This window comes from Prinia subflava, chromosome 15, assembly GCF_021018805.1.
Source record: "Prinia subflava isolate CZ2003 ecotype Zambia chromosome 15, Cam_Psub_1.2, whole genome shotgun sequence".
NCBI classification, from domain to species: domain Eukaryota; kingdom Metazoa; phylum Chordata; class Aves; order Passeriformes; family Cisticolidae; genus Prinia; species Prinia subflava.
In genome coordinates, this window is record NC_086261.1 from 18,033,169 (window position 1) to 18,050,526 (window position 17,358).

The following is a 17,358-nucleotide window of genomic DNA, read 5'->3' on the forward strand; positions in this document are numbered from 1 at the left end:
TAAGCACACCCAGATTCCGTCAGTCCCGGGTGAATTGACGTGAACAATTCTCCCTGGGCCGGCATCAGCACGGGCAGGGCCCCACGCGCGGCCCCACAGAGGCGAACGGGCCGTACCCAGCGGCTTTCGGCGGGAGCCGCCTGAGGGGAGCTGAGGGGAGCCGAGGGCCGCCGCGCCGGGCGCCTTCCCCGCAGCGCCGCCAGCCTCCAGCCCGACCCGCGCGTCTCTCCGGGGCTGCTGAGGAGCCGAGGCGCGGTGCCGGTGCCGGGACGCTGCCTGCGGTGAGAAGCCGGGCCACGGTGCCGGTGCCGGGACGGCGCCCGCAGCTGCTCCTCCCTCACGGGGTGCGCTCGCCGCGCGAAGCGCCGGGGCGGCCGCGGCTGCGCTGGCGGCCCCGCGCCGCACGGGGGCGCCATGGGCCGCCGCCTGGGCCGCGCCCGGCCCCGCGCGCTCGCTCGGCCCCGCGGCTCCGAGCGCCGGCGGCGGGCTGGGGATCCCCCTTCAGCCCGGGTGTGTCCGTGCCCGGCACTGCCGCCGCTCCGCCGCTCCGAGCCTCCGCCAAGCCCCGCACCCCGGCAGGCGCTGGGCTGCGGCCCGCCCCGCCCCGTCAGCTGACTGCCGGGGGCGCGCCCGCGCTGGGTCACGCCGCGCTCGCCGCCCCCTCCCCTGCGCTCCGCTCCCCTCCCAGCCGGCGGCCGCGGCTGAGGGGCCGCCTACGCCATGGTGCTGGAGTCAGTGGTGGCGGATCTGCTGAACCGCTTCCTGGGCGACTATGTGGAGAACCTGAACAAGTCTCAGCTCAAGCTGGGCATATGGGGGGGTAAGGAGCCCCTTCCCTCTGCCGCTCCGTGTCCGCCGGGCCGCCGGAGTCTCCGGGGCCGGGGAGCGGGTCTCGCTGGCGGCGGTTGCCCCGTGAGGGTTCGCGGGCCGTGGAACCGCCGACCCCTCTGAGGGGGGCCGTGCGTTTGCGGCCCCCTGTGAGCCGCGGGCGAGTTCCGGGGCCGCGGCCCGCCGTGAGGGACGGGCGGTGTGTGGCCGCACACGTCCCCGCTCCCTTGGAGGGGCCGCACACGTCCCCGCTCCCTTGGAGCACCGTCGGTGGCGGTGTGCCCGCGGTCTCTGGCACCCCCTCCCTGGCGTGGGTCTGTGGGGCGGGGGCATGGGCGCACGGAGCGCTGCGAGCGAGGAAACCGCCAATATCGATAAAGCCCCTGTTTTGTCCGCTGCTCCTTCTCTGGGGTGCCGGGTGGAAGCACGATGGTGCTGTTGGCCCTGTGGGCGGGCTGATGGCGCAGTGCCCCGGGGGCCGGTGTGCTGCCGGGGTGCGTGGGGAGCCGTGGGGAGCCGGGTGTTCCCGTTATCGCTGTAAATCACGGGTGTCACACAGCCGCGGTGGTGCTGGTACGTGCATCAGCTGTTCTCGGTGAATGTATCAAAACATTTCCCTTCGCCACCCTGCACTCATGCAGAAAACCAGCTGAGGTACTGCCTAGGGAAGCTGGCTGGTTTAGGTGCCTTCTGTAGGTAGGTCATCACCTTATTTTTGCTCTTGTCATAGTTGTATTTTAACATTTATGCAATATTAATAGCTATACTTCAAATGGAATATAGCTCTAAGGTACTTGTCATTAAAGCACTAAGGTATATTATATGGGCATTTCTCTGGTATAATTCTATGCCAGTGTTTCATTTAGAAATCCTATTATGTTGTCTGCGTCAGGAAAAGTTAATGTGTTTGTGAAAATAGGCATGTGTTTTTGTGGCTCTGTGAATCATGATTTTTCTTTTATGTGAAACCATGAAAAACAAGATACCATTTTCCAAGTTTACCCTATGTTGATGGAACTGTAGTTGTTATTCGCACAAAGTGAATAATAAGAAAGGCTTCCTATTATTGTGGGTGTATTTAATAGAGTAGAAACATATAGAGACATCTAAGTGGTGATGTTTTCATCATCTCTTCCAACTGAAAGTTTGTCTATAACCCATATTTAGTGGCACTTCCAAATTACACTGCTATTATAGTGCTATTCTGTAACTGGAATAAGGTTTTCAGATTTTATTCATAAGTACTTGGGAGGATTGTGGTTTTGTTCCTTTTTCTAACATAAGTAATACTTGAAATAATTTTTTCTGTACTTCTCCCTTTCTTCTGAACAGGTAATGTGGCACTTGACAATTTACAGATAAAGGAGAATGCATTAGTAAGTATTCTAAGAACTTCAAATGGGTTTTATGGGTCTATCCTGAGAGTTAGGATAAAATATTGCTCACCGTAGTCTCACAAAAAGAATACACTGTGTTCTTTTTTACTGGTTATTGGAAATAAGTACTTGGTTAACTGCTTCTAATTTTGCTTATTTCACTGGGACAGAGAAAGAAAAACTGTGGTTGAAAAACAAGAAGTAACTTGCGTTAAGTTCCCTTATTCTTGTCTGGAAAAACAAGTGACTTGGCTAATTTTCATGTTCTTCAATTTGGCTAATGAACATCTGTACTACTGAGAGAATCTTCTCCAAAACTTAGTGTGTTTCAGCTTCACTAAAGAGAGCTGTTATTCTTCTGTGCATTGAAAACACATGGGATCTTTATACAACCTGATCACTGGCTTCTCTTTGTTATTCCAAAGTTTTCTATTTGACTTGTTCCTTTCATCCATTCCTGATCACTTTGTTGTACTTCAAATCTATTGCTACAAACATCTTCCTATCTAGTAGATAAGAAAGAAGTGTTACTTTGTGCATGCCTTTCCTTCTTATGGGGATTGATTTGGGTTCCAGCAGTTCTGGTGTAGAAAAATGCAGAGTCATGTATGTGACTGACCAGAGCTGAGAGGGAGCTGAGGCCAAGACAAGAACATAAAATAAGGGATGGTTCTGACAGCCTGGAAATTGCAACGTGTTAGATTTTCATACAGAAGTCATTAAAGGAAGATCAGTACTGAACACCACCTTTAGAGGAGTAGCCTACACTTTCTTGAGACAGAAGGCATCAAAGGAATGTGATATGGTTCAATTCTTCTCTTTTTTCCTGTAGTTTGCCTGTCTGCTGCTGTCTTGTTTTCCTTCTAAGATTTTCCACTAGAAAAGAAGTAGCTTTTCATTTCTGTGTGTAAATATAGTACTTTGCAAATGTAATTTAAATTTATTTATTTGACTTCCACTACTTCTTCTGTTTCATACTTTATTTTTGTCCTTTACAGAGTGAACTGGATGTACCTTTTAGAATAAAAGTTGGTCAGATAGGTAAGTTTTAGCTCCAATACAACTATTGCAGTAGAAATTTTAATACAGGCTGTAAGGTCAATCTTGCCCCTGAATTTCTTTTCTTGAGCTTCTTGAATGTAACTGTACTCACTGTTGGAGCTGGCATAGAAATTCAGTGTGGCTGCCATCGATGTTATCTGGCAAACCCTGTTTGTGTAACTTTACAGACTGGTATGAAAAACACATGGTATGAAAAAAAAAAAACACTGGTATGAAAAACCATAATCTCTGAGAGGTTCTTCCTGGAGACATGAATGATCAAGGCAGCTGTTTGGTGTACACAGAATATGTGTTGTTCTTTAAAGGACTGATTGGGACTATGAAGAATTTAGGTTAAATTCCTGAAGCTGGCAAATATGCCAAAGGTTTAGGAACTCTTAGATTTTTAATTTTTTTGTAAATTACTTTCCCTGGTGGTCAGCATTGCTTTTTCACATGAAACATTTGTAGGAGATATGTTGTATATTTTCTTCTGCTTCCTGGGAAAATCATATTCATCCCAGTGAATTGAACTTCAGTCATGATCTCAGGTTTTGATTTGGAGTATTCTGACTCAGACTCTGACTTTTTGCTTGAAACTATGGCTCATGTTTCTTCTGCATGTATTTTATCATAGCCCATATGGTTTCTCCTAACCTTCTAAGGTGTTTAGGACATCAAGATACAGGACTAGTGCTCTTTAATGCTGGAGGTGTTCTTTGGACTTAGCACAGTGGAGATGTTTATTTGATGTAACTGTATCTGTTTTGTTTAGATAAACTTACTCTGAAGATTCCCTGGAAGAATCTCTACGGGGAGGCAGTTGTTGCAACTCTAGAAGGCTTGTATCTTCTGATAGTTCCTGGAGCAAGTATGTAAACTTCTCAGCAACTGTTAAATTATAGAAGAGAAAAATATCTAAGTAAATGAGTGCATAATAGCAAGTAATTCATGTAAGCCACAATTTTTACATTCTGTTCCCTCAGGGAAATTTCTAGACAAATGCTGGCAAGTTATTAGAAGAAGGGTGGGAGAAAACAGCACCTGTTGCTTTTGTGGAGGTCCTTAGTTGTATCCATTCCAAGTTCAATTCAACAGCCAAGTTTCCTCTAAAACATGCTTATCCTGAATCCAGCTTTGTGGTATGGTTTAGATCTTTGGCTGTGTATCTGCTTCTAAATGATAACAGTCAGAGGTAATAATTCTATTAGTAGTGTTTGTAGGAGAGGGAAGAAGGTCAAAGGACTTTATTAGTTTTCTCTGAAATCAGAACCTCTGGTATGATGAGAAAACTTGAAAGTTTCTAGAGCGTGAAATATATATATAGAAGAACTTAAAAAATCTGTTCTTACATTGCACAGACCACTCTTAGGATTCTGAATTTCCACAGAAAACTCTCCTGTGAAATAGTGCATAATTATGTAAAAACAACATTTTTGGATGCTGGCTGCAGTGTTCAGCAATGAAAAAGAACAGCCTTTCTCTCAAACAAGGTGTTTTGCAACATGATGTTGAATATGGTCTACATTGCTTGATATTGTATTTATATAACTTGAGATTTAGGGTTAATGTGCTCCCAACTTGGCTTACAGGTGTTAAATATGACGCAGAGAAGGAAGAAAAATACTTGCAGGATAATAAACAAAAGGAACTGGCAAGAATTGAGGAAGCCTTGCAGAAAGCAGCAGAAAAAGGTACTGAGTTAATAATGGAAATCTCCATTGGAATTTGAGGGCTTAGACGGTGCTGTGAAAGAAAAGTCCTGGTTTCTAATTGACTTAATAAATTTTGTTTTTTCAAGTGTCTAACTAATCTTACTGCAGTGCTTTGAAAAGCTTTTTTACTCTAAAGCTTGAAAGAAATGTTGTTTGTTTACCATTCATTTATCCATTCAGCTTCCATTGGAAATGGGGATTTATTCATCTGGTATGTATTTTTTATTTTTTCCCCTTGGTGCTCTAGGGGAACAGGACTTTAGAGAACAATAGAAGGTACATTGCGTGAGGGTAATGCTGTCTTTGCACCTTGGTAATAGATATTTAACTGTGTGTATTAGAGGTGCATGTGGTAGGTTGTTCTTTGCTGAAAGGAATCTTTAAGGGGAACAGCAAGGCTTGTGAACTTTTACTGCAATGATAATGCCTTTGTTTCAGTTTCTGCTGTGCTTTTATGATGTACTGAGTTTGAACTGGTTTGGGAATGGAGACTCTTGAGAGCAGGAAATAATTCATGACAAAACAAAACAATTGAGCATGAACATAGGAACCTTAAACTTTTGCTCTAGGTAATAAAAAGTGTTAAGCTCTCAATTACTTGTTTCCTGCTAACTTGTTTTCTGGTGGTGATTTTTTAATTATTTTTTTAAAAATTTTTTGGTGCTGTTTTCTTGTATTGTAGTAACCAATACCTTTATTAAAATTATGATATCAGTTAGGCTTGTTTGGATAGAAACCAAACTCAGAACCAAGGACAGGTAACTACATATGTTGGAGGAAAAAGTTATATTGAACTTTTTGTCTGAATTGAGATCTATTTGTTGGCTTGCGTAATGTTCTTAAGAAGTTTTTATGATACTTGTAATGCTGCAGCTCATGGAAAAGTTACTGAGAAAGAGATGATCCTTTCAACACTTGGAAAAAAGATTGTTTGGTTGTAATTCCTTTGCTTATTTAATTCTCCAGTTATGGGAGACTCTGTGGCCTTTTTCCTGCTCTGCTACTTTGAGAGGTACATGTGCAGTTTCCTTCAAACAGCAGTTTGACCATCTGGCTGCAATGAAGAAAGGAGCTTTGCTTTATTTCTGTCTTTGATACGCCAGAAAAATATATGAGGGCTAAGACAACTTCAGTGAATGAGTTTTGCAGCCATTGCTTGATACTGGGGTGAAGAGATGTTGGTAGAGGTTTAACCTCAGTCATGTGGCACTTGGATCTGTACAGCAGCAGTGTTTCAGCCAATGCTCTTTGCACCAGTAACAATAGGAGGAAAGGATAGTGTGATAAGGTGAACTTAACCTAATGGGTTCTGCTCAAGAAATTCCAGTTCTGGAGCTTCATGTGGTTAAGAGTGAATCTGTGCGCTTCTGTCAGTTTTCTTTTTCAATAAAAACCTAGTACATCCTGTGTTTGTAATGCTTTTGAAAAGAAAATCATCATAGTAAAATGATACCTTAGTAGCTCAAATGATTATATAAAGAACAAGAATTAGATTTAGTCATGTTTTCCAGTTTTAAACTTTAAACCTTGAGAAGGAAAAGCGAAAGGAACATTTAAACTGGATTATCTTCTACTCTAACTTGAGAAGTTCTGTTATCCTATGATCGTATTTCAGTGGTAGCCATTTGTGTTTGTGGTGCTACACTGGAATACTGTATTCAAGAGGACTTGTGTAAGTCCTGCATGAGCAGATCCTTTGCTTTTGCTAGGTATAGAAGTCTTGGAGCCCATGTTGCTCTACTAAACCATAAAACTCTAAGAAATTCAGCTCTCTCTTTAGACTTTTAAGAGCACACATTAGCTGCTGAAAATCTAGGAAATATATTGAATAGAAAATTGTCAGGGTTCATGAATTCTTAGCTGTATTTTCTTTTCTGATTAATACTTGATTTATATTAGTGTGTTTAGAATCTTGATTCAGTCCTTGGATTTAAGAGTATAAATGGGCCTGGAGATATTTTCTATTGATATGCTATTCAAGTACTGAGCAAAATGGTCATGGCACTGTGTTGGTAAGGAAATGTGAGGGGGAAGAGAAAACCTCTGACACAAGCTGATGAAACTATCTGCATTTTTCTAAGCTGTTACAATCTGTCTCTATCAAACCTTATGTATGGAGTCCAGAGGCTGCAGTTTTTTTGCTGGTTACAAGAAAGAATGTAAATTGCATGATTTTCCTATATAGGTAATCACTGAAACTAGATATTCTGGAGTGACTTGGGCTGTCAGATACTGTAATGGAATACTGCTGTGTCATACAAATTTGGTGAACTTAATATTAAATCATGAGTTGGTTTTCTTCTTTTAAACCAAATGCATTTTTTTGGTTATTTGCTGCCATGTGGATCAAGGCACGCACTCACAAGATTCCTTGTATGGGTTGGAGAGTCTGGTTTACAAGGACACCAAGCCTGGTGGGTATGCATGGTTGGTTACATGTTACACATGCATGATGAGCTGGCAGTTTAGATTTTTAAAAGTCCCCCTCTCCAAAGCAGCCAAATGCAGAGGAGAGAAAACAATACTTGTTTGGTAAATATCCACATATTGGTGGTTCTAGAAATAAGATTTTAATGAATGTGGATTCAAGTGGAATCTTGCAATGACTTAGTCCTCTTTTAATTGAGTGGCTGCTTCAGAAGATTAGGAGACCACTTAGATTTCCATCAGTCATGTTGAGCTCAAGAATGTTATAAAATGCTGAAAATATTCTACTGTAATTTTACAACACCATTATTAGCTGTTTGGAGGGTAATTACCCTTACTTAAATTAAGGGCTTAAGATAATGGAATTTCAGGCTGCCTTGAAACCATGTACAGACAAAAGGAACTATAGCAGACTGAAGGCATTAGCATGCTTTCCTCTGCTTCTCTTTATTTGCATTGCTCTCAAGTTAGACAAGGAAACAGCTTCCCTTGACATTCAGAGGAACTATTGTTATGTTGTACGTGCTTTATTTTTAACTTCTGAAGCCTGACTTTCAGAAATTTACACTTGGCCAAAATTTCTTGCTTGAGCTGTTATCCGAGCACAAGTTTAAAGTGAGCTTAAAAATACACATTTAGTTCCTCCCTAGTAGTGGATGTGGGTGAAGAAGAGGAATATCCTGTTTCCTTAGTTTTATTGTACGTGGGAGTGAAAGCCTTAGACCTACAAATTCAACAGTAAGTGAAGGAAGCTATCCTTTTAAAGTAACCTTGATAAAGAATCACTTGTACTGTTAAAAGGAACTATCCAAAATAAAATGTTTCTATTTGTCTAGTTTTGCCTTTTTATTATTTATATAGTGACCACCCTGTCACGTTACCTGCAGGACAGGTTGAAATCTTGGCAGGCAAATTCCCTCCTTTGTTTGAAGAGGCCTGCAAACGATACCAAGCTGTTCCCAGGGTTAGGTTCACTGCTACACTTGCTTCCTCCTTGCTTTAGTGGGATACACCCAGCTCCAGCCCCATAAAGATAAGCACAGGCAGCATTACTGCTGAGTTCTTTTTGCTTGGGTGGCTAGAGGGGGGAAAGAAACAAGGGAACTCACCAAACTGGTTTTCTTCAGAACTGTGGAAAAGTACGAGCATCATTTATTTAATCATTTAATTAACAAAACGGTTGTGATTGTGTGGGTTGTAATGTGTGTGTAAATAATGGAATTTAATTTCATGTGAAGTTTTTAGAATCGTCATTTTTGTGTGTCTTTTTTTTGTACTTACTGGATTTGTTCTTTCAGAGTGCTTTCATACCATACTGTTGATTATCATGAGAATCCTATTGAAAAGTGTGCTCTTTGGGTTTCCACATACATCTACATCTTAGCTTGAAAGTTATGTCCTTGTATGGTGGAAGCTCTTCTGGATTTATACTTTATGCTAAAATGAAAAGTAGCTGATTGTTTGCTTAACACAGCTGCAATTCTTGAAAAGTTTTTAGTGACACCTTCTAAGCCATTTCACTTTAAGACAAGCTAAACCTTCTTCCATATTTTCTTATGCTTTCCTACATTTCTGCTTTACTAACTTGAGTTTTATCCTTTTTCCAAAAAATTGCTTGCATTGCAAAAGGACGTAAGCGTAAAAAGTACAAAAAGCATTTTAAGAGACCCTTTAGAGGTCGTGATCACTCAAAAGGTGGGTAATAGTTATGGCTTTTAACTTTAAGGCTTCTTTTTGCTTTCTGTTTGGATTAGTTTTTCATATCCTTGGCTGTCCATCCAATGAGACCTTTTTCCTCCTGTTTGAAAGAGAGGATATGAATTGGAGAGAGCTCTTTTTGCTGTTTATCTGTTCTCTGGATTCAGTGAGACTGAGGAGAATCTTTGTTTCTCTTGACTTGGATAGTTGTGCCTGTTCCTTCAGCTTGAGCTATCTGTAGTGTTTACAGCAGAACTGTAAACTAGTGGCACTTCACTGTGACTGTTGGAAAAACTGCATGTGCAAGTTCCATCTGTTTGTCTGATTTTTGTCAGATTCCAGTAACAGGTAAAGAAAACCTGACACTGATGCTGTAGCAGTAAACAGTCATTTTCATCACCTGTTAGCTCTCTGTTCTAAAAAACTGATTTAGTGCTTTGACATATTTAAACAGGAATGAAATTGATGTTCCCCAAGAGGATAATCATTGTCTGTAAACACCAAACCGTGCAGGTTTTCAGCATTAGCACGTGTCTAGGAATGGGTTGTCATGTCCCAAGCAGTTGTATTGTTATGTATTTGGAATATACAGGAAGCTGCCACTGTACACAGACTTGCAGTTAGAGGGAAAACGTTGTGGGCACCCAAGATAAGCTTTGCAGAATATCACACAAATTGCTGCTGGTAGCTGCATCTGGCTGCAGAAATGTTAGTGGTTCCTTGCACTTAAAGGACATGAAGCTGGGATAAGGACTTAGGCCTCCTTTTAAAAATCAGTTAGTTGGAGGAAATGTGTGTTGCATGTAAAATGTTTCTGGTTTTTCTGAGTTCCTGACTAATTTTTTTTCAATTGAAATCAAATGCTGTCTTGACTAAAACTGTGTTATACCATGTTCAATAGTGAAGTCTTTTCTTTTTTAAGCAGATTTCCTGAACTTCTGAAAGCTTTTAAAGAAAATTTCTCATTCTTTTAGCAAGATGTACAAAGTTAGATACCTGTGTTTTTCACCATGCATGGCATATGTAAGAAGTAGAGACAGTTAAAGTAAGCTAAGTCAAAACCTGCAGTCCTTGTTTTTCTCTATAGACTATTTCTTCAACTTGAGTTTTGACTGAAATTTCGACATGTATTTTCTTGTGGTTAAGTTGTGCACAGGCAGCTAATATCTCATCTTCAGAATATGGATGTGCAGAAAAGGAAAAAAAATACAAATATGTAATCTAGATAAGTGAAAACTGAAATGTTAATTTAGAGGAAATTTTAAATTTACATTGCTGTAGTTGTTGGTTTAATGAAATTCAAGACCCAATTATTACACTAAATACTGACTTTTAAAAAATTCTTCTTCTAGACAAACCAAAGGAGGAGAAGAAGGATACTTTCTTAGAAAAGCTTGCAACTCAAGTTATAAAAAATGTGCAAGTCAAAATCACAGGCATTCATGTTAAATACGAAGATGATGTAAGTAACTGGAGCATAGTTTTCATTTTCAATTGGACTTCAATGCAGTTCTGATTCTCTAGTCCACAGAGAAATTTATTTGCCACCTTGAAAAAGTTGCTGTGGTTTCTTCTGCACCTCTTCAAATAACTTGCCCCAGATATAACTGAATGCCAGAAATGTGGATATGTGAAGCAGCTGTTCTCTTTCCCCTTGTCCAGTGCTGCCTTGCTCTCTGAATGTGAGCAGTGTCTGTTCTCATGCATTGCTGCCTGCAGGGCATGTCCAGAGTTTTTCAGTGTCCTGGGGAGAGCCCAGAATGGCAGAAGCTGATGGTTTACAGATGGATCCGAAGCAAACTGCTGAAAACACCTAGTCAATAAACAAGAATGTTTGTTTGTATGGACCAAACTGGTATTTCTAGTCTTACCTTCTTTTAGGAGAAGAATTAAGCAGTTTGTTATTAGACATTTGAATTTAAAAGAAAAGCACTGGATAATAGAGTATTTCCCAAACTTTTCTTTGGGACTGATTTCAGAGATACTGAAGTTAAAGAGGTCATAGAAGTGCATATCATAAAGTGATATAGCTGACTGAGACATCATACTCTGATTTTCATTTTTTTTCCTGTATGGTGGTAGAATCCAAAAGAAAATTTTCAGTTTGAACTGAAGTCCTAAGTCTTTACATGACAGCCGTATTAATTTGGGCCTATCTCAGTGGGTTCCAGTAATGTTTCAGTTAGATTACCAAGCAAAGGAGGTTGCTCAGAACAGTTCAGGATTTCAGTCAACTCTGAAGGAGACATCTGTGTGCAGCAGGAGAAATAAATAGCTGTTATTTTTCTCTTTTTGTAGATCACAGACCCACAGTGCCCGATTTCCCTGGGAATGACGCTGGGCGAGCTCAGTTTGCTGGTAATGTGTGTGGGAATGTGTGTTCTTGTGTGTTCAGTTTGTCTTTGGAGTAGCAGAAAGGAAAAGGAGCACAGTGAGAAGATACAGTGACAGTGAGCATACAGCCAGAAGTGAAGATAATCTTTTTTTTCATGCAAATAGTACTGACAGTTTGAGCAGGCAGAAGGGAAGAGGATTGAGGAACATCACACTTCCTGAGACATTTGTTCCAATGATCTGAGTGACCTTTGAAACCAGGCAGGTTGTGTCCAGGAATAATAAATGAGGGCAAACAAACATTGCATCACGATGATCAAGAATTTGGTATTTTGCCAGGCCTTTTGAGAAATGGGGAGAGAAAATTTCAGCTAATCTCTCTTTGCCTTAGCTGTTAAGCATTTTGTAGGTAGGATGAGGAGTTGAATATCAAAGTATGAAAGTAAACTGACAGATTTTTGTGTATGTTGTCTTGATGTGTGTGTATGCAGAGAAACTGGATGCATTTGTTGCTTGGAAGCATAGGATAAACCCACAAATGTGTTAGCTAAGATGCACAAAATTGCTTTTATCACTTTGAACTTTTAGACAACAAATGAGAACTGGACACCTTCTATACTGAATGAAGCTGCAAAAATTATATACAAGGTAATGTGTTTTGTGTTTTTTTCATACAAAAGTGAAGAAGGCAACTGATCTTGGAGACTAGTAAACCTGGGGCTCTAAATAAAGTTGGAAAAATAGTTTGCTTTTTGAATTCTCCTGGTTTTCTTTATTTTTGTTGTATGTTTAAGCACAAGTAGAGCACAAATAACTGTTTTTATGTAAGGCATAACCTTAAACAAACTCCACAGTTTAAATAATTTCTCTACACTGTGAATGCTGATCCCCTCGTTCAGTGCGTTATACAGCAAGCCTGCGTGGAAGCTGTGATTTCAGAGAGGTTATCAAATTGCCATTTCCTAATCTAATTTGTATTCCTAGCATAATTGGAATTCTAGGAACTGAGCAGTCTCTCTGTTCTCCTTGCCCACCTCCTGAACTACCCTCTGAGCCTGTGCAGAAAGGAGTATGCAGAGATCTAAGGAATTATAGGAACGATATAAGAAGGGTTTAATAGTCCTGGCTTTGTTATTAGGCCAAGTACCACTTTTGTGCACCCTCGCCCCTGTAATCCAGGGTCATGTTTAACAGATATGCATGAACATGTGCTTTAAGAACTTGCAATTCAATTATCATTTCAAAATACTGTTGTCAGATTAAATACACCTCAATGCTAATGGTTCATTTGCTGCCTAGTCTGCTTTCCTATGTTTTCTGTTTCACAAATGGAAAGCTGGGCTCATAGAATGAGTTGAACACAGAGTATGCAGTTTGTTGCATGTTTCCTTTCCCGTGCAGCTTTTGTGCCTGGACAGCCTCAGTGCTTACTGGAACGTACACAGCGAGATGTATTATCATGGCTCCCGTGAACAAATACTGGTAATGTAGAAGAAAATGCATTAATTACTATATTCTCTGGCTCTTGTAGTATTCAAAACTACATCACCCTGATTTCTACCCCACCCCTCACACTTATGGTCACTGTGTTCAGGGTCATATGTTATTCCATTTTAATCCATTGCACTATTGTGAGTAATATTTTGTGGAACTCACTTGTTATCAACCCCTCTAGGGTTTGGACATGATATATTTTTGACCCATTATGTTTATAAAGATGTTCTTTGTGTCCTTGTGCAGTACTACTTGTTTCCCTTTTTCTTTTGTGCTCATCTTTTATGGATACCTTTTTTTTTTTATTCTACCCTTAACAAAATATGTACTTAACCCAGTGAGCTTGGTTCTGACGTCAAAGATTGACTCAAAACTGTGAAGTGCTTAAAACCATCCAGTTATTAAGAACAGCCAAGTTCATTTGGCATTGCTTGTCTGTGGATGTTTTCCTCTTTTGTCTCTGAATCCCAGTCCAAAGTGAAAACACAAATTGACACACAGCTTGAATTGACAGCTGCAAAAGTCTGCATGAATTTAAATTGGTCTACTCAAAGTTTTGAGAACTCTAAACAAGTAATGCTCTTCAGAAACTGTTAGACAGTATTGTATCCCTTTACAGGATCAGCTGAAAAGAGGAATTCCCTGTAATGGTAACCAGCCTGAAGACTACCAGTACAGTAAGTGAGCTAGGAATGAGTGAATCCAAACTGTTCTGGGCGTGTTAGTGTACAACAGCCTGACCTGATCCTGCAGGCATGGCCATACAGTCTTCATTTTAGAAAAACCATAATGTAATAGAACATGTTGGGGCTTGTGAGCTTTTTGCCTATTGTGGTACTGGCTTAATTGTTGTTGGTAAGAATTGAATCCTGATTCTGTGGGGATTGAGCAGGCACGTTGTCTATTGACGTGTTTGATCTATTACTTGTTATATTTAAGTAAAAATCCATCTCACTTTTTTTATCTTCTAGTTTTCAGACCAGTGTCAGCCTCTGCAAGACTCTATATCAACCCATATGCAGAAGTAGAACTGAAAACTCCTAAGATTGATTGTAATGTAGAAGTACAGAGAATTGTCATTGAATTCACTAAGCCACAGGCAAGTTGGTTTGGTATTTATCACTCATTTCAGATTGTGATGACCTATGGTGTTTTTTCACTGGGAAACATTCTTCTTAAGGATTTGTGTGCTTGTATGCCTGTAGAATTTTTAAACTGTTTAGCAGTACTGTGGGGAAAACGTAGGATCTTTTCCCCTTTGTGTAACAATCACTTCCTGGTGATTCTTTGATGCTCTTATCTGTGGGCCCTCTGGGAACCACCTGATCTGTATTCAGCCCTTCCAGTAGCATCCTTTTCACCTAGAGAATACAATCATGACTAACCCTTATCTTTTTAAACTATAATCCAGTGTTATAGCTGCAGAGGTGCCAAAGTACAGGCAAGGGTGAGAATGAATGGAGCGTGCTGGCTTTGGCAACAAAGCCTGCTGAAGTATCAAGGAACTAATTTAGTTGGCTATCCAGCAGTTTTTTGTTATCATTTATTCAGAGATAATTTTCAGAATTCAGAAATTCAGAAATTCAGTTAGTTGGCTAAAGAGCTTTTTAGCTTTTATCCGTGTCTAAACATAATTATATATTGAGTTCAGAATGGTACCAGTAAGGTTCACTAATGTAAAGGCACCTCTAAAATGAGGCAAGCTGCATTGACAAATGAATATGGTTGGTCTGAGACAGCCTGAGAGCTTGTGCTGAGCAGGCTGGTAAAACTACAAATCGTTGTTCTTGGAGGGAAGCAGGGATTCAAAGTGAAGTCCTTAGAGAAGAATGGGTGCAGTTGGTCCACTTACAGATACAAATGAAAATGCATGGACTTCACTTTGTGTGTAGTTTGAGGAATACTGAAGGCCATGGTGTACGTACAGTTTGAGCAGTGCCTGCAAACAAAACCTGAACCTTGCTAAGAGCCTTGTTTTCCTGTGTTCAGTACCTCAGCATGATAGACCTGCTGGAGTCCATAGACTACATGGTTCGCAATGCACCCTACAGAAGATTCAGGCCAAACGTGTCTCTCCATAAACATGCCAAGGAATGGTAAGCTGTGAACATTCATGCCTTCTCTGGGACATGCTGGAGTCTTCTTCAGTTTCTTCATTCTCCTCTGTGGTTAAAAGTAGTTTTAAAACTAGATCACATGCTGATATAACTTCCACAGACCTTTGCTTAGCCCTTAGATTCGAGTGATAAAAGATCCAGCTGGTGAAAATCTCACTTGCTAAACTGAAGTCCACAAAATCTGAACAAAATGCCAATGCTCTCACTAGAGGTTAAAATGTAATTTTAGAAAGGCTAAAGAAAAATCTTGGCAAATGTTGTACAAGGGAAACATGTATGTCAACTGTAAGTTTTAAAGATTTGAACTTTTTGTTGGCTTTTTTCAAAGTACTAACTGATACCCTATCAAAGTGCTTGAGTGCACTTAATGCTGTAACAGCCCAAATTTGCAAACATGCAGAAGTCAGTAATGAAGATTTGTAGTTCTTCAGTCATTAAATGTAAGCCCTCTGTCCATTTGTCAAAAGTGGTGTTGAAAACATGAAAAATTTTATAAGCAAGTTACTCAAATCACAAGTGGTTATCAAAATGTTTGCATGCTCATAAACCACCTCTGCAGCCTGTTAGCTGTAATACACAAATGAAATGAGAAATTGTTCACAAGTGTGGAATTATTGTAGGTGGAAATATGCAGGTAACAGTGTTCTTGAAGTTCACATCAGAAGACGTAGTCGAATGTGGTCGTGGAGTAACATAAAAGAGCACAGGCAGCTTCTGAAGAGTTACAAAAATGTGTACAAGAACAAGCTAACACAGAGTAAACTGTCAGAAGAAACACAGAGGCAAATCCAGGTATGAGTTATTTCTCTTTGGAGGAATTATATTTTGGTCCCTCTATGAAATAATTCTTTAGATATAATTGAGAGTAATCCAGGTTGATGGTTTTACAAAAGCACAAGAGGTCTGTGAAAATAGCTTTATAATCTGAAGTTCTGTGTAACCTGTTGTGGAAAGCAAAATAAAATACTAATAAAGTGCCATTTAAATCAGTCTATCTTTGGTTGAGGATTAATGAGCATGGATATATTTAATGAAGTGCAAGAGTAATCTAGTTAAGAAAAAAACCTAGACTGCCTCACATCAATATTATCTTCTAGTGAACTTTGCAGCCAGGGGTGGGATATACCTGTGCTAGAAATGAGCAGAGATGGAAATCAATTGGAGTGTAAATAGGAAGGAGTTGGTAGAAAATTTATAGTGGAGAGTCTTTTCTAAATGTGTTTTACTGATTTGACACTAGTGTGTTTTAATAATTTGATCATACATTTTTCTAGGACCTAGAAAGAAAACTTGATGTCTTCAATACAATCTTAGCAAGACAACAAGCACAAGTAGAGGTAAGGAGTCATTTTTGTTCAGTAATATTGTAGCTCTTCAAATAGGATGCTTTTGTCATGATAGTATTTTTAAAAAATTTGTGCTGATGGGTATGATAGGATAGGTAGGTTGGAAGACAAGTTTCCTGTCCTTCCAGGACAAGAGTAAATTGATTTCCAAACTGGAAATCAGTTAAAAAAAAAGTTCAAAAGTTTCAAATGGTACCGGATCAGTCCTCAGGTTTGTTACTACTAGGTTAAGGAATCTGCTAGATTTAAGGAATGTAATTGCTTTTTGTACTCTTTAAATACTGCCTTTTGTATGGTTCCTGCCTTTTTTAGTCTAAATGTTGGTGAAATGTGTAGAAAAAACTGTCCAAAATAAATGCATTCACAGATACACAGATTCTTGCCTCTCACCCTGATCCTCTTTTTGCCTCTGTCTAGTGAGGCAGGGAGTGCTTAATTCCTTGTGGTGTGGCTGTCCCTCAGTTAAATGCACATTCAACATGCATACATACATGGATTATTTACAGAAAAATAGTAATGCTATAAATTATGTATTTTGTCCAATTTGTTTTAATTTCTGGTTTGTAGACAGTGAGATCAGGACAAAAATTACTGAAGAAGAAAAGCACTGAAGCAGAAAAGAAAAGCGGAGGATGGTTTGGTGGTTTCTGGGGTAAAAGAGAATCTAGGGTTAAAGAAGATGAAGAATCACCTGTACCTGAAAGTAAGTGTAGACTGTAATGCACTGATGTCTAGAGAGATTTAATGTCTTCTTATACATTAACAAGAAAGTGATGGTATTTTTGCTTCCTACTGTGCAGGAGAGGGTATGGCATAAAGCAGTGCAGTGCAGTATTGATCATTTAATGGCACCTCTTAGTGAATATTGAGCTGGCAAATAAGGCATTGTTCTGAATTGGCCATAAGCTTTTCAGAACCTTGGTGAGGAGAAGAATATGGCACTTACAGCTATAGTGATAATTGGCAACAATTGGAATCCCCT

General features: G+C 40.2%; 1 protein-coding gene across 2 annotated transcripts in view; it reads left to right on the forward strand.

Annotated features, from left to right (window-relative positions):
* Window positions 1-608: 608 nt before the first annotated feature.
* The window catches only part of VPS13C (vacuolar protein sorting 13 homolog C), a 73,688-nt gene continuing 56,938 nt past the window's right edge, over window positions 609-17,358 (forward strand). The window contains exons 1-15 of one of the 2 annotated variants that reach the window (XM_063412135.1): window positions 609-820; window positions 2,161-2,204; window positions 3,203-3,245; window positions 4,021-4,116; window positions 4,838-4,939; window positions 10,438-10,547; window positions 11,384-11,443; window positions 12,008-12,067; window positions 12,821-12,901; window positions 13,533-13,590; window positions 13,885-14,012; window positions 14,903-15,009; window positions 15,651-15,822; window positions 16,305-16,367; window positions 16,944-17,079. In XM_063412135.1, coding sequence (XP_063268205.1) covers window positions 721-820; window positions 2,161-2,204; window positions 3,203-3,245; window positions 4,021-4,116; window positions 4,838-4,939; window positions 10,438-10,547; window positions 11,384-11,443; window positions 12,008-12,067; window positions 12,821-12,901; window positions 13,533-13,590; window positions 13,885-14,012; window positions 14,903-15,009; window positions 15,651-15,822; window positions 16,305-16,367; window positions 16,944-17,079 — 1,360 coding nt within the window. In that variant the 5' untranslated portion in view covers window positions 609-720. Of the gene's footprint in view, window positions 821-2,160; window positions 2,205-3,202; window positions 3,246-4,020; window positions 4,117-4,837; window positions 4,940-10,437; window positions 10,548-11,383; window positions 11,444-12,007; window positions 12,068-12,820; window positions 12,902-13,532; window positions 13,591-13,884; window positions 14,013-14,902; window positions 15,010-15,650; window positions 15,823-16,304; window positions 16,368-16,943; window positions 17,080-17,358 lie in introns of those variants that run through there. The other variant, XM_063412134.1, reaches the window with a different exon arrangement.